The following is a 25,527-nucleotide window of genomic DNA, read 5'->3' on the forward strand; positions in this document are numbered from 1 at the left end:
TAAGAGACGAGTAAGTAGTCCAGGCTCAATCAATTCGATGGAAAACAACTGCCTAGCCCGGTAGCATTAAGCGGAGGTTAGGGCTGACTTCTTGGGGTCACTCGGCCGAGACTTCGCACCGGATCTACTCAGGCTCTCAGCTCAGCTACGATGGCTACTGTACTTACCCATCCGGTGATCCTGGTTGATTGAGCTGTGGGGGTCCCACAGATAACTCGTGTTGTATCATGCCCCTAGACGTCATCTCAGCGAAAAAACTGTGGTTCGTCCTACATCTACCTAATCTCTACCTAGTTGACATCTCGGAGCCGAGACTCGGTTCCATCATCGACCCGAATAGAAGAGTCCAGACCCATTTTGTCATCCCTGTCACAGAAGATCGGATCCGCGTAATCATGAGAGCCCTCGCTTAGCGTGTATCAGTAAGAATAGATATGGTTATTCCGGATACGAGAGGTTCTTGTAGCTCCGAGTTCCAAGTTCCAAGCTCCAAGCTCCAAGCTCCAAGCTTCGAAAATTGTTTGATTCTCTCCTAATAGCGTTTTGTCTCGCATTTGAGCAATATGTTTCTCTCAAATATACCTATCCAACGAAGAGCTCCTACAAAGTCAAACCAACCTGCCTCGCAAGCGTAGCAACATCCTCCCCATTCAGCCGGAACGCCGTCTCCCGGGACAGATAAGAAGCCAGAAACAGCCAGCACGCCGCATTGCCCACCGTAGTGAACCTCTCAGGCAAATCCTGCCGTGCGCTCGAGGTCGCATGGTCCCCAGTATCCTCAGTGCTAAATAAGCCAAACAAATGCTGAGCGACCGCGTCCGTCTTGTTCGCGCCATCATCCACCAAGAATATCCGCTCCTTCAACTCCTCATGCGCGGCAAAGAAACTCCCTCCCGGGCCGGTGGTGACCACCGGCTTCTGCTTTTGCAAAGCCCATAGCAGGACCTCCGGGATGCCTTGGCAGAGCGACAGCTGAACCACCACCCGAGCGTTTGAGAGTAAGGTATTCCACATCTGGTCCTGGGGACTGATTTGGACGATGCAGATCCGCGACGCGAATCGTTTCATCTTGGACTGGACGTGGGAGACGATACACTCGTACTGCGGAGAGCTCTGGGATCTATTGGCGGGGCCGTGGTGGCAGATCAGCAGCTTAGGAAGGAGGAGCTTAGGGTCGTCCGCCAAAGATATGGTGCAGAACGCGGCGTAGGCATCTAAGAGAGCGAGGGTTCCGTCTCCGGGACGGAGTTGCGACAGACTTAGGATGTACTGTTCTGTGTCGGTCACAGCCTTGGTTAGCGCTAATCGATCACGAACATTATACAAATTGCTGCATGTGGCTGCTTTACCTCTGGGATAGTGGACAACGGGCGTTCCGAAGGTTCTACATAATGAGTTGAGTTCTTGGCCGTAGAAGGTCATGTCGGCAGCGACCATGGGCTTGTTCAAGCCGTCGAGTCTACCTTGGTGTTAGAATGTCTATCTGTAAAGGATGTAGGCATAGAAAAGCAATAGACACGAGCTAGGCACTAACTGGTCTATAGAAGGTGATATATAGCCAACATTCGCCTCCGGCATAATGGACGGCGCGAGTTCCCGGGGTAGGGTCGTGACCAAGGTGTCAACATGCTCCAGCTTAGTCTGCACAAATCGCCATGCAATTGCCTGAGGAAGGGTGGAATGCTGTCGCAGCACATCCGGTGGGGCGTGCAATCGGTTCTCAAACACGACGGGTCGATGGGGGTCATGTTGCTTCGCCAGGTGAGCCAGCGTCAACAACGGAGGACTGTCGACAACGACGACATCCGCGCCGCCCTGTTCGCGCGACCGCAGGGGCCCATTTTCTTCGAGCCAATACCGTCGGGCATTTTCGTAAGCGAATTCCATGATCTGGAGCTGCTCGTCTGTATCCAAGCGGACCTCTGGCCCTGCTAGGCCCTCCATGAGGTCTTCCATTTTTCGAATCAATTGGAGGATATTCGGACGTGGTTTCGGGACATACCTGCACCGTCGGTGATTCTGTCTTATCTCCGCCTAAGGAAATGCATACTCACCACCGGATATCCACCCCCAATACATGGCACAGTCGCAACAATGCATGCCTGGTATGCACATCAGGCTTCCCTTGACACGTCATACTGAAGAACGCAATCTTCACTTTTCTCTCGACCAGTTCCTTGGCCAGTCTCTGGACCAGTGCCCACAACTCCGGTCTCACCGTCCGCTGGTAACCTTCCGCCTCCGCAAATCGTATACAGAAGCTCCTATCGACGTCCACCATTCCATTGAAATGAATTTGGTTGTGAATCAGATGCCCAACGCCAAATGACCTGTGTTAGTCGTCCATACCGTTAGTGCTTCGTTCGCCTTTCCTGGCTTAAAGACACGCAAAGCACATACCTCAAGCACTTCCTAGCCATGGAATCGGCCTGTTCATCCACCGTCTTCTCCTTCCAACTCGCGAAGATTGATAGATTTCCTTGTTCATTCGGCTGTCGGGAATGATCCTTGTACTTTAGCACCAATGGCAGAATATCCAGGTCTTGCCAGAGCCGGGAGCACAATCCAGGGCATTTCTGTACGAGGCCTTCCGGGAGGCCGACCGCGATGAACTTCTCCTGGTGCTTCTCGCTGTACCCACGAAGATGGGCAAGCAGTTCCCTAATCGCATGGTATGGTATCTGAGGGCCTTCCACAGCGTCACGGAAGTGGTGGGTGAAAAAGTCGATCAGCTGCGTCGCGTTGCGGATAGCGACCGCGACAATCAATCTTCCTTGCTCGTCAGTCGCTGGTTCTGAGAGCCCGGCGTAGATTAGCTGTTGCATAGTCAACCCAAGATTAGCACAGTCGTACGTATGTATGAGGATGATAGGTGTAAATCTATACTTGTGCAGGTTGTCCACACCAGGAACTCCTGGTCGAAGTGGGGTCCTCATTAGAACTGGAGTCGTCTGGCTGCATTGTATCGTGTATAGTCAGCTGCCAATACACAGCGGAATGAAAGCGAGATGATTTCAAGATCAAGCTCATAGATAGGGAGACTATTAGACGCGGTTATAATTGTATGACTTCCTCAGCCACGAATACCCGCTGATATCCGTGGTTTCAGTCCCTGTCAAAAGTCGGCTCCGACGATACGAACCCCGAACAAAGAAGCTCCCTGCCTATGATATAATGCATCTCGCAGCTCTCGCTTCTCCGATGTACAAAAGTCTGGTTCGACTCAGCTCTGTCAAACTCAATGTCAGCATCAGCCCACTCACCCTGTGCAATCCAGTAAGGCAGGCCTCGTCCGCACTATGGTTGCACAACACAACCTCGGAACAAGTCGGCATATGATTCATGCCTGTGGCGAGGATCGTAAGACTATCAGCAGATTTGAGGGGATATTCAGTGAATGAGCAGCACCCCTGCTCAGCCATTGACATAAATAGGTAAGAGCGACTTGAACTCTACGACAGGATTACGACACCACCATATTTGTCCTCGAATTCTACACTCTGACGATGGAGCGCAATTCCGACCTGTGCAGACAAGACCCAAGCAACATCCAAGCATGGCTGGTCGGCCATGGATTGGCCTCTCTAGTCGCAGCAGTCTACCTTATCAGGAAAGGAGGCATTCCCGGTGCCCATATTCATATTTTCGACCTCCATTCCGACGTGGGAGGTGAAATGATCGTTTCCGGGAACGCGGAAGACGGCTATTCTCTTCCCTTCTACTGCCTTCCCTACCTCCATGGGGAGTGTGTGAAGGAGCTCCTGGATCTGGTACCGGATATCCAGCATAATGGTAAATCGCTGGCGGATGATGTGCGTGAGTTTCGATGTCAACTGCCACACAGAGGACTGCCGCACCCTGTTCCCCGAGCTGTGAGCTTGGATCCCTCGGGCACTGAAGCGGTGTCTACGAAGGGCATTCAGCTGGGTCTGAAGGATCGGATGGAGCTGATCAAGTTCATCGTGAACCCTGAACGAGCGCTGCACGCGAAAAGAATCGAGGAAGTCTTTGAGAAACCATTCTTTGACACGGGGTTCTGGTCCTTATGGTCCACCACGTAAGCATGGTTTTGCGGGGTTTGAACCACATACTCATAAATGGCTTCTAACTCCTCACTCAGGTTCGCATTCCAGCCGTGGCACAGCGCTGTCGAATTTCGACGCCATCTTCGAAAATACCTTGAAGACATTCAGACTCTGAACGATGTCGAGAAATCCATTCATACGCGATTCAACCTCTTCGAATCGATTGTCCTTCCCATCACACGGTATCTGAAGAACGAAAAGGTAGACTTCCGCTACCACGCAGAAGTCACAGACATCAAGTTCTATCCCGACAGCGACCCGACCACGGTCTCCGAGATCACTGTGATGGAGGACGACCGAGAGTGCTTGATTGATCTAGACCCCCAAGACATCTGTCTGGTTGATGTCGGCTTTTCACGCTCCGGGGCGGTCTTCGGCTCCAACGACCACCCCCCACCGTTCCTCTCGTCGGATTGGGAGGACCTTCTCCTCCGTGAATGGCGTCTGTGGCAGACGCTTGCCCGCAAGTCCCCGAAATTTGGAGACCCGATGACCTTCCTGTCCCGTCCGCTGGAGTCGGGCATCGAAACCTTCACAACCACCCTACGCGGCTCAACGTTCATGGACCTCTACGACAAACTCACGCAGGACAAGGCCGGCACCGGGGCTCTCCTCTCTCTAGTCAAGAGTAACTGGTCGCTGACTATCAGTGTTCCCCATCAGACCCTCTTCGCCTCGCAGCCGGACGACGTGCACATCCTGTGCGGATACGCGCTGCGTCCCTCCGAGGAGGGCAATTTTGTGCACAAGCCCATGTTCGCCTGCACTGGCAAAGAGATCTTCACCGAGGTGCTGGCGCACCTTAACTTTCTCCCGTGCCAGGAGGTGATGCTCGCGGAGAACGCTATCACGATCCCCTGTGGCATGCCCCTAGGGACGGCGCCGTTCTTGACGCGCAGTGCGAAGGACCGCCCGCCGGTGATTCCCCCCAACACGACTAATGTGGCCATGCTGGGGCAGTTCGCGGAGCTTCCGGATGATACCACCATGAGTTTGGATTACAGTGTGCGTACGGCGCAGGTGGCTGTGGCGGAGTTGTTAGGGCTTCCGCAGCGGCCGGTCTCGGTGAACAAGAATATTTTCCTGGAGATTCTGGATTTGCTGGTTTAGCTTTGTTTTCTGGTCTATTTGCTTATCTTTTCATCTTCATGGGCGATCACCGGGCATATCCGAGTTAAGCTGTCGGATCTCATTGTCCACACAGATTGAGTACTTCATTTTCTTGGATATCTGGGGTAGTCTGATAATTTAATTTAATCCGATCCTTGCATTCCACTTCTGCAATGCTCACCCTTTGCTAGATATTTCTTTCCCAGTCCGAGAAATTCATTGCACATAACTGCAAAGCAGAGAAAAGGATACTAGATCTACACTGGTCCTGCCTCCCCACTTATCCAGAATTTCTTACTGAGCACAAGCAAACGACTGAAGCTTTTGGCACGCCGCCACAAGGTAACCTCCCACCATTTCCTCGCCTGCAGCGCTTGGATCTACCAATTTTCACAGCCTGTATCTGTGTTCACTCTGTGCTCGAGATGTTTTCGACTTGGCTCATTCATCAGCACAATGCACTGAGAGATCAACCTCAACAGCTTGAAACTCCAGAGAATATTACTCCTAACCCTGGAGGATGTGGCTTCATTATTGTGACCTTCACTGGTCCAACCTTTTGCTTGGCAACCTGGACACCGCTATAAGGACAGTTACAGACTCCTGTGAATACATCAAGCCTACTTTGGTTAACTCCAATCCTAAGCCCACGTGAATATCCCTATTGTCCACCCTTGTGAATACGGCTGGCTGAAGACTCAACCTCTCGCTTCCAGGTCTGACTGACTTGATCTTTCTCCAATACATCTCTCTAACTTCTTCCCCAGTACTATCCTGACTACCTTACTTCTCTCCAACACATCTCTCTCACCTTCTACCTCCGTACTCCCTTGACTGAGTTGATCTTTCCCCAGCACATCTCTTCCATCCTCTTCCTCAGTACTATTGAGAAACTTCTTCAACGAGACTAGGTCTCTGCAAGAAGCCTGACAATCTACTCCAACAGGAGAAAACTTGGTTTCTGATCTCCGTTTTTTCTTGATCTTTTCAATCCAATCTTGAGACATGGCCATCACCATATGAACTGCGCTACAAGAACAGTTTGCACAATCTAATCAAGATCTGTTCTATCAATGGAAAAAAAATCCATATTCAAGTTGTTCCATCCCTACCCCATGTTCCCGAATCTGCGGTCTCGTTCCATACCATTTTCAAATCTCAGAATCTATTCAGGTTGACATCCTGATCCACACCAACATCCGTTATACCTACATTTGTCGGCTTAGGATACTCCGCATTGATCCAGCAGCTTGCTTCCAAAACAAGTTCAAAACAAATACCCATCATCCTGTGCAGAGTGTTCTGTCTTCCACTCTACCACTTTACCAGGCTTATGAGCCATCGACGAATGGTGGCCTGATCATGTCTGTCCCCAGTCCTACAAGACGTTGACATTGAACTGGCGTGCAGGGCGTAGTCTGGTTAAATTACTAGTAAGTATCTGAAGCCCATTCCACCCAGCAATGCGGTGCTAATCCAGCCAGTCAATGGCTATCTGATTCTTTACCAAAAGGACCAGTCTAAACACGAATAAAGTTGATTTTCCATCATTAACCACCTCTCACCTTTTACAAAGCTCACGGATCATGATTTCCATTTCCCGGTCTGTTGTGACGGCTGGGAATGGGGAAGATTCCAGTTTCGCCACCCGTTCTGGCGCCCGTAGCCTGCCAGACAGTACGCAACCTTTACTGATACACCTTCATGGATGGGAAATGGGGGTGTTTCCAGCTTCTCCGCCGGTCACGGAGGTCCAGGCTTGCCAGATAGAGTACGCCACGCTTTCCTGACTTATTGTGACCGCTGGAGAATGGGGACGATTCCAACTCCGCCATCCGTCCCGGCGGCCGTGGCCTGCCAGGCAGAGCATGATATCGAGCCACTGAGTGCATGCTCTCAAACATGTTGAGCCTGGCAATGCTAATGGGCCGTAATACCATACAAGACTTTCCAATGCAGATCGCCAATGTGTTATCGTTCGTCATTCTACGAGACGCGCACCTTGCTGGCTCATCTCCTCTCAAGACGAAGACTTCTTCCATCAGAAACCCCTCTCTCCTTTTACACGGTTCGTGTCCGGAGACTTCCCCGATACCGCGCCTGGTTTCCAGTCGACGGAGAAGGCAATAAAACTTGCATGTTCCGAAGCCAGAGGTCTGTGTATGGCAACGGGTTTCCACGACTTGCCAAGAACTGTTATAGCAGAAAGTCCTGTTGTCGTGATATCCAAGAATGTGCTAATTGTGCACGTTTTGATTGTGGTGATCTGCATCCCGGTACTGCTGTCGTCTTTGATTATTCAGATGTGTCAGAGCTTGCAGCATATGTCTGCTCTATGGGACAGTACATCAAAGGACAAGCTAGAATTCACGACAGAGAAATTCGGATGGGTGCTTAGACGTCTTATATTGCTGTGCTGACGGTGATGCATAACTACCAGTTCATGCATCAGGCAGCCCATCATGTCGAAGGAAGCCGGATCACTTGCCTGGTTGATCCGACTCTAGATAATCAGGCTTCCCCAAGAGCGTATTGCACTTGGAGACGCAGGGGGCAAACGAAATTACTTCCCGATAGTCGGCAAGAATGACAAGGTCGGTTGCGATTATCTCAGATCATCTGGGCCGTCTGATAGACTATGTGACCAGAGGTCCTGGTTGTATACTCGAGAATTGGAGTGTTCATCTGGCAAGATTCAGAGATATCCCTCACTGGTCATGGGCGATCATACCATAACCCATTAAACCATTGCGTTGTCTTTATGGATCATCCTGGTTTCAGCGGGCAATCGCCCCTGTGCTCTGCGGGAAAAAAGACGAGAAGAAGATTCAGAAGAAGCGGCAGGCCCGCAATGGGCTGGAGAACAAGGACACCTTCCATGAGGTGCTGGTAAGTCCCAACCGAGGGCATTTGCAGGTTGATTGCAGCTGGGCTAATAGTTTACTTGCCGGTAAAGCTACGAGAGGCCGAGCGCCTCGAAGAAGGGGGCAGTGGCAGAAGAGGCGGAGGTGAGACGAAAGCGGGAGAAAGCCGCGGAGCTGCGGCAGAGGGTTGAGGCCCAGAGCAAGAGAATCTTGCCCTAATATTGACTCTCAAGCGTATGGCAAATTTCCCTATGGAGGCACAGTCTTTACTGTGCTACCTATGCAAAGACTGTGCTTCCTATGCAAAGACCGCGTCGTCCGTGTATGCAAGGCACCACAAATATCCCGAAGGAGGTTGTCTCAGCGCCGCAAGCGCGGAGATCTCATCCAGCCCATATTTCCAACTACTCAAGCCATATACTTTTTATGCTTGATCTTCTGGCATCATCGACCTTGTTCCAGGCCGTGCTACTGATTAGCATAAGGTGGTGTACTATTCTCAGGTTTGGAAATCTCTTCTTCTTCTCTCTTCTTCCTCCAGTTTTCGGCCACTATAACTTTCCACGGCATTCTTCCACATATATGCTTTTTTTGCATTTTTCTCTACCAATTTTCGCTAATATTTATTATCATCTAACTAACCTCGTCTGTTGCTGCTAGACCACTATTACGTTTATCCAATCATTCTCTCAATATACCATTCGGTACAAGCAACCAGGTTACACAGTTGTGGCCGTGAGCGTATCCGCATACACGATGTCGTCGAGTTAGCACGCCTCTACAGCATTGAGCAATAGCAACAAGGAGACTCGCCTGTAGCAGTCTTCATAATATAGCAGAAGATGTTTCTTTCAGAGCTCGAGGCGTGGCTTCAGATGTATCACTCGTCGGTTACGCACTAGAGCCGTTATCGCAATAGCTGCATATTGACTTCGATGACAAAAGCCGTGATACCAAGCCAGCGACGAGTCCTTGGTGTATTACAGCCCCCGACTACCACCCAAAGAGTATCGAGGAGCACAAGAGCATGGTGCGCATACAATGGTGTGACAGGATGGCCATTGATTGGGTTTGATTTGCAAGTATCGTACTTGGTAGGGCCATCAACGGATATCAAAGACGAATACTGTTGGTCTTCTTTTCCTATTCTTCCTCCAATCTACGGTTACAAGGACATATTCTTGCTAATCATATCAGCCCCAGCAGATTCGATGCAAAGGTTGAAACGGGCTCCTGTCAGTCTTCTGGCCAACCGGCAGTGCATGCTTGCTTCCAGGCACATTACCCGTTTACTGCTGTTGCCATGGATGGCTCTTTCGAGATACATCCCATTGACTGAGGAAAAGTCTTGTCAACTTGAAATGGCACTTAACGCCCATAACAGACCCTCTTCATAACAATCACGAACGCTATGAGACTCAGGCAATAAATTGAGCCAGCGTGCTAAAGCTTTCTCTAGGTCAAAAGAATACAACTCTTTGCCTGGTATATCGCATATCATTCCCCAGATATTGCAAGTCCTCAGATGCACTCCTCATCTCGGCAATCATGTCAACGTGCCACATATATGCAAACAGACAATAACGTTCCGTGGAAGCAGATGGCTTGTCTCCGGCCATAACACGGAGCCCTACACTTGACCATAAGGTAGCCACCAGGAACTCCCGGTCCAACGAAGCACAGGTACGGAGTCGATTGAATGTCTTCCTCGTCAGCATTATCAATCATGTTTCAGACTCCCAACGCCTTTCGGGATAGCTTCCGCAAAGTATACCGCATCACAGTCCGCAAATGAATCAGGATCAAAAACAAATTTGAACAGTGCAGCCGCTTTGTCGCGGGTAGCGTTGGGCCTTCCACGATTACGCTCTCTAATGCATGCTGGATCATCTTGTTTTAAGAGAATACAGGTTGACTCCTCCTCATCCATTCAATAACAACTTGGTGGATTGAATGGTGATTCCCGCAATGCCATCTTGGGCAAAAACATCGAGGCTGCACCAAATCCTCTTGCGATATTCTACCACGAAGTATGAATGGTCCCCGTCCCTATCGACATCTCAGACTACTCGAGTACCTTGCCCAGCGATACAGTAATCTCCAGATAGGGACGGACAGCTCTGCAATACGCTGCCATATTGGGCAACGATGAGGGAGCTGACCACACTCTTCTATGTCTACCTCTAATCTGGTCTATCCTATCTAGGCCTTCATTATGAACCCCACCGCAAAAGCTTCGGGCAGTCGAAGGGAAAAATAGACGAGCCGGTGATATTGCTGGTCGCATCCCTTCTCGATCGCCGGAGCGAATTTCAATACGACGTGTCTGCAGTGTGGAACGGCGCTGATACTAGCCTCGGCACATCCTCTTCTACGAGCTTGACACGCTCTCCCACATCCTATGTAGAGCTGCTTCTCACGTATGACGCAGGGATAGATGTGTGGAATTACGACGGACGTCGGGCGCTCTTGTATGCCGTTTTACTGTTGACGTGCTCTTAGCCCATGCAGCCGACGTCGAAGCAGAAGTCAAATTCGCCTTGCTCAGAAGATAATTTCGCTCCGCGAGCCCCAGTGTGTTGTCAGGGATGTTGGAGAGAATTCCTGAACTAAGGTTAAGCTACGTATGCATCGCATGCGTCTTTATCCCAGCTATTCTCTAGAGATGGCATTAGGGCTCGTACCTCTGAGTCCAGGCCGAAATCTTCCAGAGCCTCGTGATTGTCTATCCAGGACATTTCAAATTCTTCGACTAATAATTGGTTCGCGCTTGTCAACTTTTCGCCAGGAAACGCCATTATCATTTCAAAAAAAGAAGTCGCTGCTATGACCTGCCCTTCTCCCTGCGTCATTTGTCGTTCCTGCCTCCATCTCCATCAGTCGTGATGTATTCATGACTCTGCCGCACCCTCCTGAGAGAAGCATTGGCCAGATGCCGGAGTAGTCTCATGACTCTGCCGCACCCTCCTGAGAGAAGCATTGGCCAGATGCCGGAGTAGTCTGGGATTCTGTCTGAGCATCACCGTCTGGGATCATCCTACGCTTGGTGTCAAGATTGATCTTCAACTCACATGTTTTTCCCTGGAGTAGCAAAGGTACGCCTAAGCTATTACAGCTGTACGCACGGAGACGAACTCCGTTCGAATATAAAATTTTGAGTTGTGCTGGTCTTTGCGACATCGCCTTCTTTGGTCTTTTTTAGCCTTTTGCTGATACAGAAAAAGAGAAAGGAAAAGCCATGAACTTATTACTTTTGCCTGAAGAGTCTTCTAGTACTCCTCTTGAAGCTCCAGGCTGTGTGGCTCAGATGTGTGGTTTGGAGCTGAGCATCCAGGACCACCTAGGTCCAAGCTATCGAATGAAGCCGATACTAATTCCGGTGCCTCCACACCTGATCTACCAGTGGCAGACAGAAATACTGAGCATCACAAAGAAGTTATCTCTGCATGTCTATTACGGAGAAATTCGAAGCTGCAAGAACAACAAGGCAGATCGAGGGCAAAGTTACACGCGGACACAAGATCTTCACAAAACAAGAGAATCCGAAAGCACTCGAGTGGAAAGAAGCAATCCGCCAATCAATCCTCGTCGGGCCTCCCCACAGCGCATGCGGTGCAGCGTCTGTTCAATGAGCATGGTTCTCTCCCAAACAGAGAAGAATCAAGAGAAAATTCGTGCGCAAAACACTAGCCAGATACCAAGAAACTCGGAAAAAGAGCACCGTCTTTCGCGCGGGCGTGGGATCGCAGCATGCCAGGATCATCTATGCGCGCATGGACCAGTACCACCCAGTTATCGGATTATCGAATCTTCTACAAGATTGAGCAAAGGTCAACTACGGCTACTCTTTTTCCCATGATCGTGCTTCGAGCCGAATGACATGGAATGGGAAGGCGATGTTGGAAATAGGGCGGAGAAGAGTCGGCGAATTGCAAGACTTTGCTATGCAGGGCGCTACTAGTACATGGGATGAAGATGATTTCCAAGAAAACTACTTTCAATACTGAAGCGACTAGAGCTCAGCTATTTGAGCATGTAGTTCGCTACCTGGCAAAAGACTCAATCGCTAGCTGATTGCCGTGCTCCCTCACAAAGAGGATATAGAGAATGACGTGCAACATTGTCTAGTACTCTGACGGTAAAAGCTGGCGGCTGGAAGCTTGAAGATGGTCCTGGAACCAGTTCAGGAAGCAGAAAGTGAAGCCAAAATCGAAGAAAGACAACTCTGGTTTCAAGGCGGAAGAGCTCTTCCGAATCTACGACAATCTACTCGATGTCACGGCGGCCAGTCCCCACAGAAGCAATGACAAGAAGAATCATAACGCGAAGCATGTCATCCTCGCCCTGCCACACCACCGCTCACCCTTGCGGTGAAGAAAGGCATGACTGGAAATGCACGAAGCGCTAACAGACCGGATCTATATTGCTATGTGTCAGCATTGCCGTCTTTAAAGTACATCCTTGTTTTCGAATCGAATGCTATTAAGAAATATACTCGTAGTCTCCTTCCTACTCTTCAGTCTGCCGAGTCTGAGCAATGAGCCAGCTTGCTGTTCTCTTCTGCTCCCGATATCGCGTCCGCACTCGGCAGATATGCTCGCTGTGCAACGAATCCACGCAAGACGCACATGTACGGTCTTCCCACTTGGCGCAGAGATCTGCGTCAAACAGAGCACTCAGACGAGAAGGTCCTTTGCCCAAGCTGTTTGTGACTCTGCTTAAACAAATTCTTTTGCCTGAAGAGGCTCTACACTTTAGCAGAGAAGGGGAGTAAGTTCCGAAAGTACAGAAACAAGAAGAAGGGGAAGAGCAAGAGGGTTGACATCCGCCAACCAGACGATCAGCCAAGTTGTTCGTCTTGTCTAACCTCAACTACCTGTCCTCAACGAGCCTAGAACTTGGGCTCCCACTCGTCTTCCGTCTTTCAAGCCCCATCTTCTATCATACCCTAGCTTACTCTCTATCCGAGAAACAGATACTTGACTCATATAATCAAGAGCGAGACCTGTTCGAAGCAAGCCAGCCTGTGATCTCCTACAGATGCCCACTGAATCTCTCGGACAAATCGAGCTCTCATCTCATAGAGCCACACCTTTGTCCCTGAACGGCGATAACTTCGCACTGACAGATCAGCCTACAAAAATCGTGTTCTTGTACAACAAAAAGTTGCAGACGTAGGTTATAGACTGAGGTCCTAAAACAGCAAACAAGCAAGCCCAAGGACGTTTAACCATGGCCGAACACATTTGCGTCGGCAACAGCGTCGACACGACTATCGACATCACTTCTCTCCTGCAAATTATGCCTAATTTCTTTTGTGCTTTTGCTTGCTACCCCGGCCAGAGATGCCTACCCCGACCCGATGATCGTCACGCACGAACAATGGCTCAACTACACTGGGTTGGACGATTAGGCACGCCCCGTATGATGTTCCAGATGTGAAGCAGGGGGTTCGTTTGATGCCCCGAAAGAAAATCCATTGCAAATAAGCAACCAGCGACGGGGGTTTTGACGATGTGCCCCGTTCGCTTGCAGCATCGCATCAGTTCACGCTCTTTTCTAGGCACCGGGTTCGGTGCACGCCTCTTAGGGCTCCTGTGTGACCTACCCGAGCCCCTGGTCAAATGCACTTCCGAATAACTTGAGAATCCCCGTTACCGTAGCGCAACAGTGGTAGCATGTCACGCTCCGAATGAGCAAGTCAGCCGTACACATGCTTGCGAAGACAGAAGACCACTGGTCTCCGACACCACCCCGACACCGGTGCGCCGCGGAAGTTGGAACAAAGAGCCATTCAGTCGGTGTGCCGAGAACTACCCAGCGCCGGAAGGGAATAGTCACTGCTCGTTTTCTGAAGGAATGAACCAGAAAGCACATAGCCTGGTCAACCGTCCGACCCGATCCCATTCCAGCAATGACAACCATGCATCTTGTCATGACCATTCCACAGGAGCGATGATAATCAATGCCTACTGAGGAGGAGGCGCGAGAACCTAGATCAGGCCTTTTTCTATTTCCATCAAATATCTCACGCTTTGTACTGCGTGCGTTGCCTGCTTGATAACATCACATTTCCCATCATTCCATTGGTACACGAATACCGACATCCGTGCGAGTATTAGGTCGATTCCTTCATTTTGGTGGGACGAGCCAGGGCTCGGAGGCCTCAACAGTCTAGTATGACAATGCCTAGGTGAAGACCCGAAACTCTGCAAGAGAGCGGGGGACTCATCGCTTCAGTCGATGTTGTTAGCTAACCGAGTTCAAGCAGATCCAAGCCCAGTCCTGCAGCCCGACCGCTCCTGCAAATGCCTTCACAAGTTCTAGAGAGATACGGCTCCCCCTACGCCAGTCGATGCTTGCCCTGAGCTACTGGCTGCTATCAGTTTCTCGGTGCCATTAAGCTTAGCATTAAATCAGTAGGATGGGAATCAATCAGAGCAGCATGGTGGAGAATGTCAGTCTGACAATTGGTATTTGCGGTGTCTGGAGTCGAGCCATACCTTCAATTCTCGATCCGCGCATACCTGACTTTTCTCGCATAGTGCGCCGGCCCGCAATATTACTCGTGCTCTTTCCCCTCATCAGAGAATACTGTATAGTACATTCTATACCAAACAATGATCAACCGGTTACGTTTCCTCGTCAGCATCATTCCTTAGACCAGTACATCCACCTTCTTAAGCACACTAAGCACATCACTAACGTCGCCGCCTTGAATGCTGTCCATCCTCAATCAGTTGTTCGTGCTGCAAGAATCCGTCACTGCAGACAGTAACCGACCTCCAAAATCCGCTTCAATCCCCACCGATAATTCCAGCCTGCCGGCATACGAGCACGACGTCACTCTCAAGGGAATCGGGTCTTCAATCCTACATACGACATCGCAGGAGATCGCAACGACAACAACCACCCTGGCACCAACCTGTAACTGAGTCTCGCCCATACCTCAAGACCCATGCCCATGTTATGCAGCCCATCGAGCTCGCAGATCAACCAGTGCCACCACCACAACCACCTCCTCCTCCTCCTCCTCCTCGTCGAAGCAGATACATAGCGCCGGCATCCCATCATCCCACCAACAAGAACCACCAAGTAAACAATCCCCACGATCCATATCACAACACCCACAGAAAAAGCAATACGCCACAAAAATGGACGGTGGTAGGGCATCCTTGCTGCCTGAGGCGTCCAGAAGAGTGGGGCTATAATTTGAGGGTCGAGGGCTACTGTACAACAACCGCCGCGGTGGTGTAGCGGTCTTTACATTGCAGAGCCCCCGTACTAGCCTTGTGCTAGCGGTGTGGAGTGCAGATTCTGGTCGAGTCCCAGTCACGGCACAGAATACGAGCAGCTATAACATACTAAAATGTCGCTCGCGGTGGGCTTTGACATACTCATATTGAGACACGATTAGGGTAGATATAGATGTAAAGTATATGGACAAGAATGAGAATAGAAATAAATCACCACGCTGTGTCAATGTGCTTTGCTTTTCCGATTCCGCGTTACCCTGAAGCCAAGCCCAACGCCATATTGTGAGACACGTATGCACGCCAAAGAGATGAGGACTCATGAGAAGGAGGAATGTCAAGGTATGTAGAAGCTTGGGAGGCGGGATGGAGGAGGATGAAAGAGGGGGAGGGAAAGAAATGGGGCACCCGCGGTGCCTGGGGTATCTCAAGCAAGAAAGTAAGGCAGATCATATAGAAATGCTCACAAAACTCCGCCAGGTAGATTGATTTGAGCTTGTCGCCCTTCGAAACCAGCACTATTCGGGGCTGACCCGCTACCGGTGGGATACATGTTGTTCTCCAGTGGATGGACTTGTTTCCGCAGCATGAACATCGGCTTCCGTCCTTCGTTTTGAAGTTGCTTGAACAAGATCAACGGCTTCTCCTCTAACCCGAGACATCGTTCCTGGTCACCATATACGATATACAGTGCGTATTGCTTCCAGTCCGCGTTGATGTTGTACTTCTTCAGAGCGGCGGGGAGGACTTTATGGCAGGGGTCATCCAACGATACTCGGAAAGACTTGAAGATCTCCACGCTCGGGGGGTCCCCAGTCGCTCGAGAATCTGACCGTGTCGGGATGTCAGGGCGCGTGGCTTGCGTCGGGGTAGGATTCAAGCGGTCCGAGCGGGATTGCGTCGGAGGCGTGTCGTCGTGGTGGTTGTGGGAGGCGTGGTTGATGCTGGCCGAACTAGGCTGGGAGTAGGCCCGTGAGGCCAGAGTCTGTGTGTGAAGGTTGCCTGGGGAGGTCGGCGACGGGATTCCTGGCGATAGCTGGGCCTTTCCGTTCATCATAGCCATGTGGGATGAGTTCGCCGTGGACGGATCCAACCCACCGCCGTCACCATACATGCGTCCCTCGTGAATGGAAGGTGGGATATAAGTGGGTGAGCTGGTTTTGGGGGTAGTCCCGCCGGTGTGTCCTCTCTTGGAGAATGTTCTCGAGAGAATCGACCCCGAGCGATCCAGGAGCGTGATTCCAGAGGGAGAGGTGAGATTGGGGGGCTCGTGATAGGTTTCTGTTGCAGTTGCGGGTACCGCCGATGGGGGTGGCAGCGGTTGCGATCGATCCTTGGCCATCTTGAAGACAGGTAGGAGTTCCTCGCGCAACCGGCGGTAGTCGTCTGCCATGCGCCGCAACTCTGCCTCCACGGTGACTATGCGTTCGTCCCGCAATCGGATGGACTGAATCAAACGAGCGACATCGTCTTGTGTGGCACCTTCGTTCATACTTTGGTCGGCAGCTATGCAATCGGACGTCAGCAAACTATTCCAGTATCCAGTCCGGGGATAGACGTACAGAGTGGAATGTAGTGATCGGCGTCCAGCGGAATATCTTGCTTGACCTTGGTCTCGTAGACGCTCTTGAGGATGGTCAACCGGTGCCCCACACTAGCAATACCCATCTCTTTCAGTTCATCGTGTTTGAGTGCGATAAGCGCTTCGCCAACGATTTCGTTCTCTGTAGGATCAAAAAGTCAGAACGGATGAGCATCGACCGCGCCAGGATATCGTTGAAGCACTCACCTAAAAAGGCCGCGCAGTACTGACGCAGACCCAAAGCGGCAACAAAATGTGCGCACTCTTCGGCCGTCCATTCTGTGATGATTGTCTTAGGCGAGCGGGGGTTATCGTCGAAATTGGCCAGGGTGGTCGGGGTATGTTCGGCGGAGGGAAACTCGGACTCGGAGGGGGAGGCTTCCGAATCGGTGGCTAGGTGAGGTGAGGTAATGACACTGCGTTCGTACTCGTCGTCTGCATCGGAATCGGCGTGATAGGAGGTGTGGAGAGACATGGTGGATAAGGGTCAATGACCGGCAACGACGCCCAGCACGAAGAGGGAGATGGGTTGGACGTCGGACCGGCTGGAGGGGAGGGGGGGGGGGGTACGACAGCGCGAGGGGGAGTGGGGGGGGGGGGGGGGGGGATACGACAGCGCGAGGTGTAGCACGAGCGAAGTTGGGATGGAGGGTGCACGATCGAAAGGTATCAGACTGTCTCGAATGGAATCTGGGCGAACAATGGAGGAACTCTCAATAGCGCCGGTGATGAGTTTCAGGATTCGAGGTTCCGGGTCGGAAAGCGGCTCGTGTCAGATACGGCGGGGGTGGTTGGAGATGGCTGGGATGAGATGTGGGGGATAGACAGGAGACAGCCGTTGACGACGGTAGAAGTCAAATCCTCGAGGCGAAAGAAGAAACCGGCGAGTTGTGGATGATGGCCGTGATTGCGAGGAGTGGAGTGGAGATCCTGAGGCCAACAAGACTAATGATCACAGGCATGCAGCGAGAGCGGGGAAGCTGGGGGGGGGAAGAGGGAAGAGATCGGAAATGTGATGACGGCCACGGTGGAGGTAATGAAGGTGGAGGAGAAAGAGGAAGTTAGAAGACCAAACGAGAACTCTCTTTACTGTGATGAAGAAATAATAAAAAGGAAGCAGAAGTAGAGAAGAAGGAAGAGCAGGTCAGTTGAAAGTGAGAAGAGGAGCGGCAGCGCAGCAGCAGCAGCAGCAGCAGCAGCAAGCAGCAAGCAGCGAGGCAGCTGGTTGGGCGCGGAGTAGCGAACGAACCGCCGAAAGGGCAAAAGAGGCGCTTCGATGCTTGGATCGCCGCACGTGATCTCCCGCGGTCTGGACCGGACACTGACTGGATGATTAGGTGGGAGAACAAACCCTCCATATACTAAGTACTATCTACCTAGTATCTGCCATCTGATCCATCGCACACAACATGCAATCAATGCAATGAGGATATTCCCACTGGGGCAATATCACCGTTATCCTCCCCTGAAAATATCACTCATTAGTCTATAGTCTATCCTCGATCATCTACCATCAAGACGATCCATACTATCGGATCCTTGATAACGTCCCCCCTTTCCCGAGTCCATCCACCACTACCACCACTACCACCACCACATACCGACTCAACTATCCATACGATCCATATCAACCCCCAATATTCCGATTCCGATATAGAACTAGTCTCGACGCCAAGCCCACCAATGTCTCTTCTCCCCTGGATTATGGGGAAGACTAGCGAGGGAACTATTTCGATCCCAAGGTCGGACTAACCGAGGGAACGAGCCCAAGCCCAAAGCTCCTCCCACCGTCACTGTCAAAAATCCAATAGTGCCGGAGCCTTGACGTTTTTGGGGAACTGGGGCCTTTGCAGTGGCTCTCCGCCGCCAACATTGTGCCATGGCGCTTTTTTGTGACTTATTTTTGTCGCTTTTTATCGCATTTTTTTTAAAGTTATTAACGCGCGCCCTCGTTAACTGACTGAATTATTGGCTACTATAGATTCTGACCATGTTGGCCAATGGTGTTTTCGAGGTGTCTTTGCCAGCCCTATATCAACCGGAACGATATTAATCAATAGTTAACGGGTGCCTCCATTCCCCCCTTTTCTGGGTCTGCGTCTGAGGACCTCGGAGTCGAGGGCTTGCTGGAGGGGCCGAGGGAAATAAACTCCTTCTAGAAGGTACGATCTGGTCTGCTCTGCTCGTATTGATTCTCATCTCTAAAACGGATTATCATTCTCTAAGACAAAATCTTGGTAGAATGTGATTGTAGCTGTAATCCACAATGCCCGGCTACATTCGGGTCGCCGCCACGCTGCTGCACCTATGACCCTAGGAACCCAAAGTCCAGGCAGAAACATTGTACAGAAGTACCGTAGCCATCATGCAAGGTGATCGAACTTTTTTTCGATCTCCATTCCGGATCGACTTTTTAGAGGTACCAGCCCGGATGGGTCAACGTCAACGTCAACGGTCACTGCACTCAAGCACCCGGACTGGGCTCCATACTCTGGCGAGTATCGCACCGACAGGGGTGGAAAAAACCCCAACCCATTGAATCTCCACTTTAATCTATGTGTACTCCGTCGAGTGCCTGACATCCTGAGTAACTAGACTAGAGCACGTATTGACATCCGAGAAAAGTCCTTGCCACGGAGTCCATCCCGAGCAGGCCCTCCCTCCCACGTCCTCGTCGGAAACGAACCCACTGGACATTCCCCCGACCGGAACATACTGCATCAACCGATGCGGATATCTGCACGGGAGTTAACTGTACTGCACAGTACATACATCCACCTTGCCACGGGATCAGCCTCCAGCTACTAACTACATAATACCTTCTGGCAAGCCAAGCAAGGGGACCTACGGTTGAGGTCACACAAGCGTCTAAGCAAAAAGATTACACGAACATGTGGTGTGGCCCACTGGCCTGCCCCCTCCCCAAGCCATCGCGGCACGCTGCCTGCGCAGCCCCGATCAAATCGTCTGGCGGCGTTCAGCATGGAATGACCACGATCAGTGTTATCGATCGGTAGGCTTTCTTGGGAGAGTGGGGCTCTCGCCTGCAAGCCCATGACTGTGGTACGTAAGGTAGAGTGTAAGGTTGCGGTGTACAGTGTCTCCGGCGCAAGGATTGCATCGTGGTCTTGTTGCCTCCGGCCGGCGGCTGGCGCTACCGGGGGGGATGGCGGCGATGTGCTATTATTATCGCATTGCGGTACCCTGAAGCAAAGCGTTGGGCAGGGTATGGCCGGGTTGGGGGGTGCGTGGAGCGGTGCAGGGTTTGATTGTTCGACTGTTGATGGTTTTGCGATGTTGTGTGTTGAGTCTGCCCGTTGAAGACTAGTGGGTTGTAACACCGAGGATAATCAACAATAGGGATGCAGAATAGACACCGGCTGCGGGATATATTCTATAGACAGAATGCTTGATCAATCAAGTGGGTCTATTGACTCAGCTACCAGCAGAAACTCTACATATGCAACACAGTCATCCTCTGTATTCAGCACTCTGCTATCTAATTGCGTCGCGCCTGTCTTAATGGAAGTACCATTCAAGCAAAGACGCAAGCGCTGGGATCGATAAGTGCATCGGCGGGTAACTTTTGAGGAGGGAGAGGATGTGATGTGATCGGATCTGATCCGCCGGCTTCTCCGCTCGCTCGAGGATCCAGCCCGCCCATCTCCTCCGCCCGCCCGCCGCCGCCCGCAGTTTCCCCCCTCCGACCTCAACCTTTGTACGGAGTACTGTACGGTAGATTTGCAGTGTCCAGCACTCGAACCCTCAACCATTACCACGACACCACGACACACATATACCCTGCTGCAACAGTACAGTCAATCCACCCCAGCTACAACACACCACCCCCAGGGATAACAAACCTACACCTCCTCCCTCGAGCGCCACCACCTGAACCATCACCACCACCGCAGAAAACCCCCCTCACAATCTCCAACAACCTCAACCTCAACCTCAACCCACGAATAGCCCACACAACCCCCACGAATAGCCCACACAACCCTCCCGCAAACCACAACCCTCGCAAAAGAAAAAAAAAATGACAACGCCCTCCCGCCCCGACCAAACCTCCAACGACCTTGAAACCGACCTCCTAACGCACCTAACCACCACGCCGGCCCTCGACGACCTGCACAGCACGCTCCTCGCGGCCCTGCAACGCACCGGCTGGACCGAGAAGATCCGGCGGCTGGCCCAGGAACTCCTGCGGGGGGGACGGTGCGAGCGGTTCGACGAGGTGATCGAGGCGGTGGTCGCGTCCGCCGAGGGACGACGGCATCCGTCGCTCCACTCGCCCAGCAGAACCAATACCAACGGGGCAGCGGGCATCAAGAATGAAGATGAGGATGCCTCGGATCACGCTGCGAATGGGCGGAAGGACGCCAGCGGCAGCGGCGATAATGCAGCGTACTTTGAAACTGTGGATGTGCGGATCCCCTCCGCCGTCGTGGAGCAGGGCGTCCGCGCCCTCAAGGAGGTTCTGCGCGAGGTGGTGATCCTCGAGGGGGATGGGGATGGGGTGGGGGATGCGGGTCACACGGCCGGGGAGGGTGGGGACAAGGACAAGGAGAGGGAAAAGGAGCAGACTACCACGACCACGAAAACGCCCGGCCACAAAGATCGGGTCAAGGGGGTCAAGCATGGGGAGAGTAATGGGGCCGGGGCCAGTGGGAGTCCCGTCAAGAAAGGGGAGAAGAAGATGAAGCTGAAGCAGGGGAAATGAGGGAGTCTGCTCTGCTGGCTTCTCTTCTGTCTGTCTTGATATTTGATAAATACGCGGGTGTTGGTGTTGGTGTTGGTGTTGGGAGACATTTCGTCTGGCGTTTGGATGGGTTCGGGACCTCCCCCGGTGTTTACAGTGGGCATTGCATTTTCTAGATACCAAATTCGACTACTTCGTTCCTTACACCTTAGTTTCTACTACCGAAACACATCGTAGCAACTTCTTGGCTATTAGATGATCAGAACTATCTTAGCACCCAGAATAATAAGAAATGGCCACAAAAGTACTTGTCAACCAACGTGATTTAGTCGAGGCTCACCCCGCTGATCTAACTAAGTGCGCATGAAACAAAGCATGAAAGGATACAGTTTAGTCATAGAGGCTGTCATCATTGCCGGCTTCGCCAAAAGTGTTGTTGTCCGCCACCTCACCCGAGGAAGGGAAGCGGAAGAAGGTGCTGCCGCCAGAGTTCTTCAAGCTCTGCGCGAAAGCCTCGTAGCGGCGGATCTCCACATCGCTAACCGACTTTCTGGCCGACTTCATCGCCTCCTCGAAGTGGGCGCGGGTCAGCTCCGGCACGGGGTCCTCCTCCTCAAGCTCCTCGTCCTCCATCTTGACGTCCTCACCCTGGGCCTCGCGCTGCTTCTGGCGATCGATGTCCGCGCTGATCGACTGCTTGATGGCAAGCTTGACAGCACGCTGAGTGACGAAGCCAAGATCGGCACCGGAGAAGCCGTGAGTCTTGCTGGCGATGAAGGAGATGTCGACATCAGGAGCAACGGGCGTCTTGCGCAGCTGGGCCTTGAGAATGCTCTCACGCGAGGCCTGGTCGGGCAGGGGAACGTAGACCAGAGTATCCAGACGACCCGGACGGACCAGGGCAGCGTCCAGCTGCTCGGGTCTATTCGTAGCACCGATGACGAAGACGTTCTTCTTGGAGGTCATACCATCCATTTCTGGAACAGTCAGCTAAGCAAAGGCAAGCAAAGGCGAAAGAACTTACCGGTCAGGAGCTGGTTAACAACACGGTCGGAAGCACCACCAGCATCGCCGACGGAGCCACCACGGGACTTGGCAATGGAATCCAACTCATCAAGGAAGACGACGCAAGGGGCGGCGGCACGAGCCTTGTCGAAGATGTCACGGATGTTGCTCTCGGACTCACCGAACCACATGCTCAGCAACTCAGGCCCCTTGACGGAGATAAAGTTGGCAGCGCACTCGTTGGCCACGGCCTTGGCCAGCATGGTCTTACCAGTACCAGGGGGGCCGTAGAACAGCACACCGCGGGAAGGAGAAAGACCGAACTTCTGGAACTTCTCGGGGTGGTCGACAGGGTACTGGACGCTCTCGATAAGCTCGCGCTTGACCTCCTCGAGACCACCAATGTCCTCCCAACGAACGTTGGGAACCTCGACGACGGCAACCTCGCGCAGAGCGGAGGGGTTGGAGACACCAAGGGCGTAACGGAAGTTCTCCATGGTGACACCAAGAGAGTCAAGGACCTCAGCGTCGATGGTATCCTCATCCAAGTCAATCAGGTCCATCTTCTCACGGATCTGCTGCATGGCGGCCTCAGAGCAGAGCGAAGCAAGATCGGAACCGACGTAACCGTGGGTCTCGGCAGCGATCGTCTCCAGATCGACATCGTCACCCAGCTTCATGTTCTTGGTGTGGATCGACAGGATCTCGAGACGGCCGGTGGGGTCGGGGATACCGATGTCGACCTCACGATCGAAACGACCGAAACGACGAAGGGCAGGGTCGATGGAGTTGGGGCGGTTGGTGGCGGCCATGACAACGACGTTGGAGCGGGCCTTCATACCGTCCATGAGGGTGAGGAGCTGGGAGACAACACGGCGCTCGACTTCTCCGTTGGTCTTCTCACGCTTGGGGGCGATGGAATCGATTTCATCAATGAAGATGATGGCGGGGGAGTTCTTCTCGGCCTCCTCGAAAGCCTTACGCAGGTTCGACTCGGACTCACCGGCCATCTTGGACATGATCTCGGGTCCGTTGATCAGGAAGAAGAAGGCACCGGTCTCGTTGGCAACAGCACGAGCCATCAGAGTCTTACCAGTACCGGGAGGGCCGTACATCAGGATACCACGAGGGGGCTTGATACCGATGGACTTGAAGAGCTGGGGGTGACGCAGGGGCAATTCGACCAACTCGCGGATCTGAGCCATCTGCTTGCGGCAGCCACCAATGTCATCATAACCGACCTCGTTGAGGTTGCCCTCCTCATCCTCACGCTGGATGGGCTCGCCCTCGCAGTGGATGATCGTGTCCTGAGCCACAATACCGTACTCCGGGGGATCAACCTCAACCACCTTGAACTCCACCTGTCTCATACCGCCTCGTACTGTGAACAGATCTCCCTGTCGGACGGGTCTGTAGGCTTCGCGGAAGTAGGGGGCAAGGTAGACGTCGAAGAGGGAGCCGGTCAGGCCCTCGACGGTGTCGGCAATGGGAAGGACGGCAATACGCTTGGCCTATAACACAAAGAAACCGCGGTTAGTCACCAACCACCGCATGCTCTCCTTGGGGCTGGACTCACATATTTGATGTCGGGGCAAGGGTGGACGGTGATCATGTCGCCGTGCTTGACACGGAGGTTGTGTCTGACGACACGGTTGATGCGAGCGCTGCCGTCATCGAGATCATCATCCGCCAAGACAATCAGAACAGTGTCCTTGCGCTTCTTGCCCTTGACCAGAACGGTATCACCGCGGAAGAGCTGGAGGGTCTCCATCGTGTTGTTGGAGAGGGCAATAACGGAGTTGTCATCGTTGACGGCATCAGTAACACTGTTGACACGCACACGTCAGTATCGCCGCCCCCGCTCCACAGAACAAATGACGCAGGCAAACTCACATCAGAGAGTTGGGCTTCTTCTTCTTCTTGAGGATAGCAGTCGAGGTGTCAAGCTCCTAACAACGAGTTCAAGTCAATATCACCAACAAGGTCCCTGCGGAGTCGGAAGGCAAAGTCTTTACCTCTTTCTTCTCGGCGCCCGAGGGGTCACTATGATGTATTAGCATGCGGGGCAAGACTAAAAATCTTCATCGATGGGACCTACTTGAGGTTGACCCTCTTCTTCTCGTGGGTGTGGTCTGGCTCTGCGCTCATCTTGATGGAGTGTGCAGAAAGGCGCGTGCGTAAAGCAACGTAGTCAGTCGGAAAGGTAGCAAGGACTGTTGCCGTCCCGGATTAGGTGAGCTCGGAAACAGGCACGGAGGGCAGTGAAGATAAGGAAAGGAAGAAAGGGAAAGAGATCTCAACAGACAGCAGGAAATGTCTGAGAGATGGCGCAATTTGGGGGGGGGGGAGAGATGTAAAAGTGATAGAGCAGAATAGATGGGTAAGTGGGTGGAGAGGGAGGGAGATGGGAAGTGAGATTGAGTGAAGAGCTCCAGGTTGTTAAGAGGTGACGATAGCGCCAGGACCTGTTCGGGAACTGCACTGATGACTTAAGCTGTTTGCAGAGCCACCCAAAGACACCCACCGCCTTCCGCCTTCCGCCACCGCCTGGGGGGGAGAAGAACCGCATGGAAGCCAGTCGTATCCACAATGATCATCCGCCTCTGGCCCTTCGTTGCTTTTGGGTGCTTGATAAGCCCGGGGAAGCTCTTCGAACTAGCGAACTAGCGATCTGAAGACTGGCTAGTGTTTGAAGCGGTCGATCTGGTCTTTTCTTTTGGCTTTGACATTGACATTCAGGTGTCATGGAGCTGCCGTGTCGATGCCTCAGGCAATAAGAAGACGTGGCCTTAGGCATCATGGCGATTGATCACCAAGATAGCCTCTGGTCAAAGCTAAACAAGCTGATTTCCATCTAGTGGCAAAGCAAGAACACTCCTCATTGATTGCTTGATCTGACTCTGTGACAAGTTGTTCTCAAGCCGTG

General features: G+C 52.2%; 7 protein-coding genes across 7 annotated transcripts; 2 read left to right on the forward strand and 5 right to left on the reverse strand.

Moving 5' to 3' along the window:
- Nucleotides 1–503: 503 nt before the first annotated feature.
- BO86DRAFT_413996 (putative heat shock trehalose synthase) lies at nucleotides 504–3,138 on the reverse strand. The gene is made up of 6 exons (XM_025674802.1): nucleotides 2,887–3,138; nucleotides 2,401–2,816; nucleotides 2,055–2,330; nucleotides 1,535–2,002; nucleotides 1,350–1,459; nucleotides 504–1,274 (listed from the first exon to the last, which is right to left on the reverse strand). The coding sequence occupies exons 1-6, from the start codon at nucleotides 3,028–3,030 to the stop codon at nucleotides 601–603; spliced, it is 2,088 nt and encodes a 695-aa protein (XP_025522157.1). The 5' UTR covers nucleotides 3,031–3,138; the 3' UTR covers nucleotides 504–600.
- An 84-nt stretch (nucleotides 3,139–3,222) lies between these two features.
- On the forward strand, nucleotides 3,223–5,335 carry BO86DRAFT_373172 (oleate hydratase). The gene is made up of 2 exons (XM_025670371.1): nucleotides 3,223–4,057; nucleotides 4,121–5,335. Exons 1-2 carry the CDS (start codon nucleotides 3,507–3,509, stop codon nucleotides 5,193–5,195), a joined length of 1,626 nt encoding a protein of 541 aa, XP_025522158.1. The 5' UTR covers nucleotides 3,223–3,506; the 3' UTR covers nucleotides 5,196–5,335.
- A 9,537-nt stretch (nucleotides 5,336–14,872) lies between these two features.
- Nucleotides 14,873–15,503, reverse strand: BO86DRAFT_20801 (uncharacterized protein). Its single transcript, XM_025666806.1, has one exon. It carries the CDS (start codon nucleotides 15,230–15,232, stop codon nucleotides 14,909–14,911), a length of 324 nt encoding a protein of 107 aa, XP_025522159.1. The 5' UTR covers nucleotides 15,233–15,503; the 3' UTR covers nucleotides 14,873–14,908.
- Nucleotides 15,504–15,775: 272 nt separating this feature from the next.
- On the reverse strand, nucleotides 15,776–17,369 carry BO86DRAFT_326189 (adaptor protein STE50; the record flags this gene model as incomplete). The annotated part of the gene is made up of 3 exons (XM_025668557.1): nucleotides 15,776–16,818; nucleotides 16,875–17,036; nucleotides 17,102–17,369. 3 exons carry the CDS (start codon nucleotides 17,367–17,369, stop codon nucleotides 15,776–15,778), a joined length of 1,473 nt encoding a protein of 490 aa, XP_025522160.1.
- A 908-nt stretch (nucleotides 17,370–18,277) lies between these two features.
- Nucleotides 18,278–19,053, reverse strand: BO86DRAFT_393564 (uncharacterized protein). Its single transcript, XM_025673046.1, has one exon. It carries the CDS (start codon nucleotides 18,773–18,775, stop codon nucleotides 18,554–18,556), a length of 222 nt encoding a protein of 73 aa, XP_025522161.1. The 5' UTR covers nucleotides 18,776–19,053; the 3' UTR covers nucleotides 18,278–18,553.
- A 1,907-nt stretch (nucleotides 19,054–20,960) lies between these two features.
- BO86DRAFT_275849 (uncharacterized protein) lies at nucleotides 20,961–21,410 on the forward strand (the record flags this gene model as incomplete). The annotated part of the gene is made up of 1 exon (XM_025667267.1): nucleotides 20,961–21,410. A coding segment is annotated over one exon (450 nt), but the record flags the coding sequence as incomplete, so codon positions are not given.
- Nucleotides 21,411–21,827: 417 nt separating this feature from the next.
- Nucleotides 21,828–24,986, reverse strand: cdc48 (AAA family ATPase CDC48). Its single transcript, XM_025674803.1, has 6 exons — nucleotides 24,700–24,986; nucleotides 24,617–24,644; nucleotides 24,495–24,550; nucleotides 24,178–24,427; nucleotides 22,621–24,112; nucleotides 21,828–22,573 (listed from the first exon to the last, which is right to left on the reverse strand). The coding sequence occupies exons 1-6, from the start codon at nucleotides 24,747–24,749 to the stop codon at nucleotides 21,987–21,989; spliced, it is 2,463 nt and encodes an 820-aa protein (XP_025522163.1). The 5' UTR covers nucleotides 24,750–24,986; the 3' UTR covers nucleotides 21,828–21,986.
- Nucleotides 24,987–25,527: the final 541 nt, after the last annotated feature.

Source organism: Aspergillus japonicus (assembly GCF_003184785.1).
Source record: "Aspergillus japonicus CBS 114.51 unplaced genomic scaffold BO86scaffold_108, whole genome shotgun sequence".
Taxonomy (NCBI): domain Eukaryota; kingdom Fungi; phylum Ascomycota; class Eurotiomycetes; order Eurotiales; family Aspergillaceae; genus Aspergillus; species Aspergillus japonicus.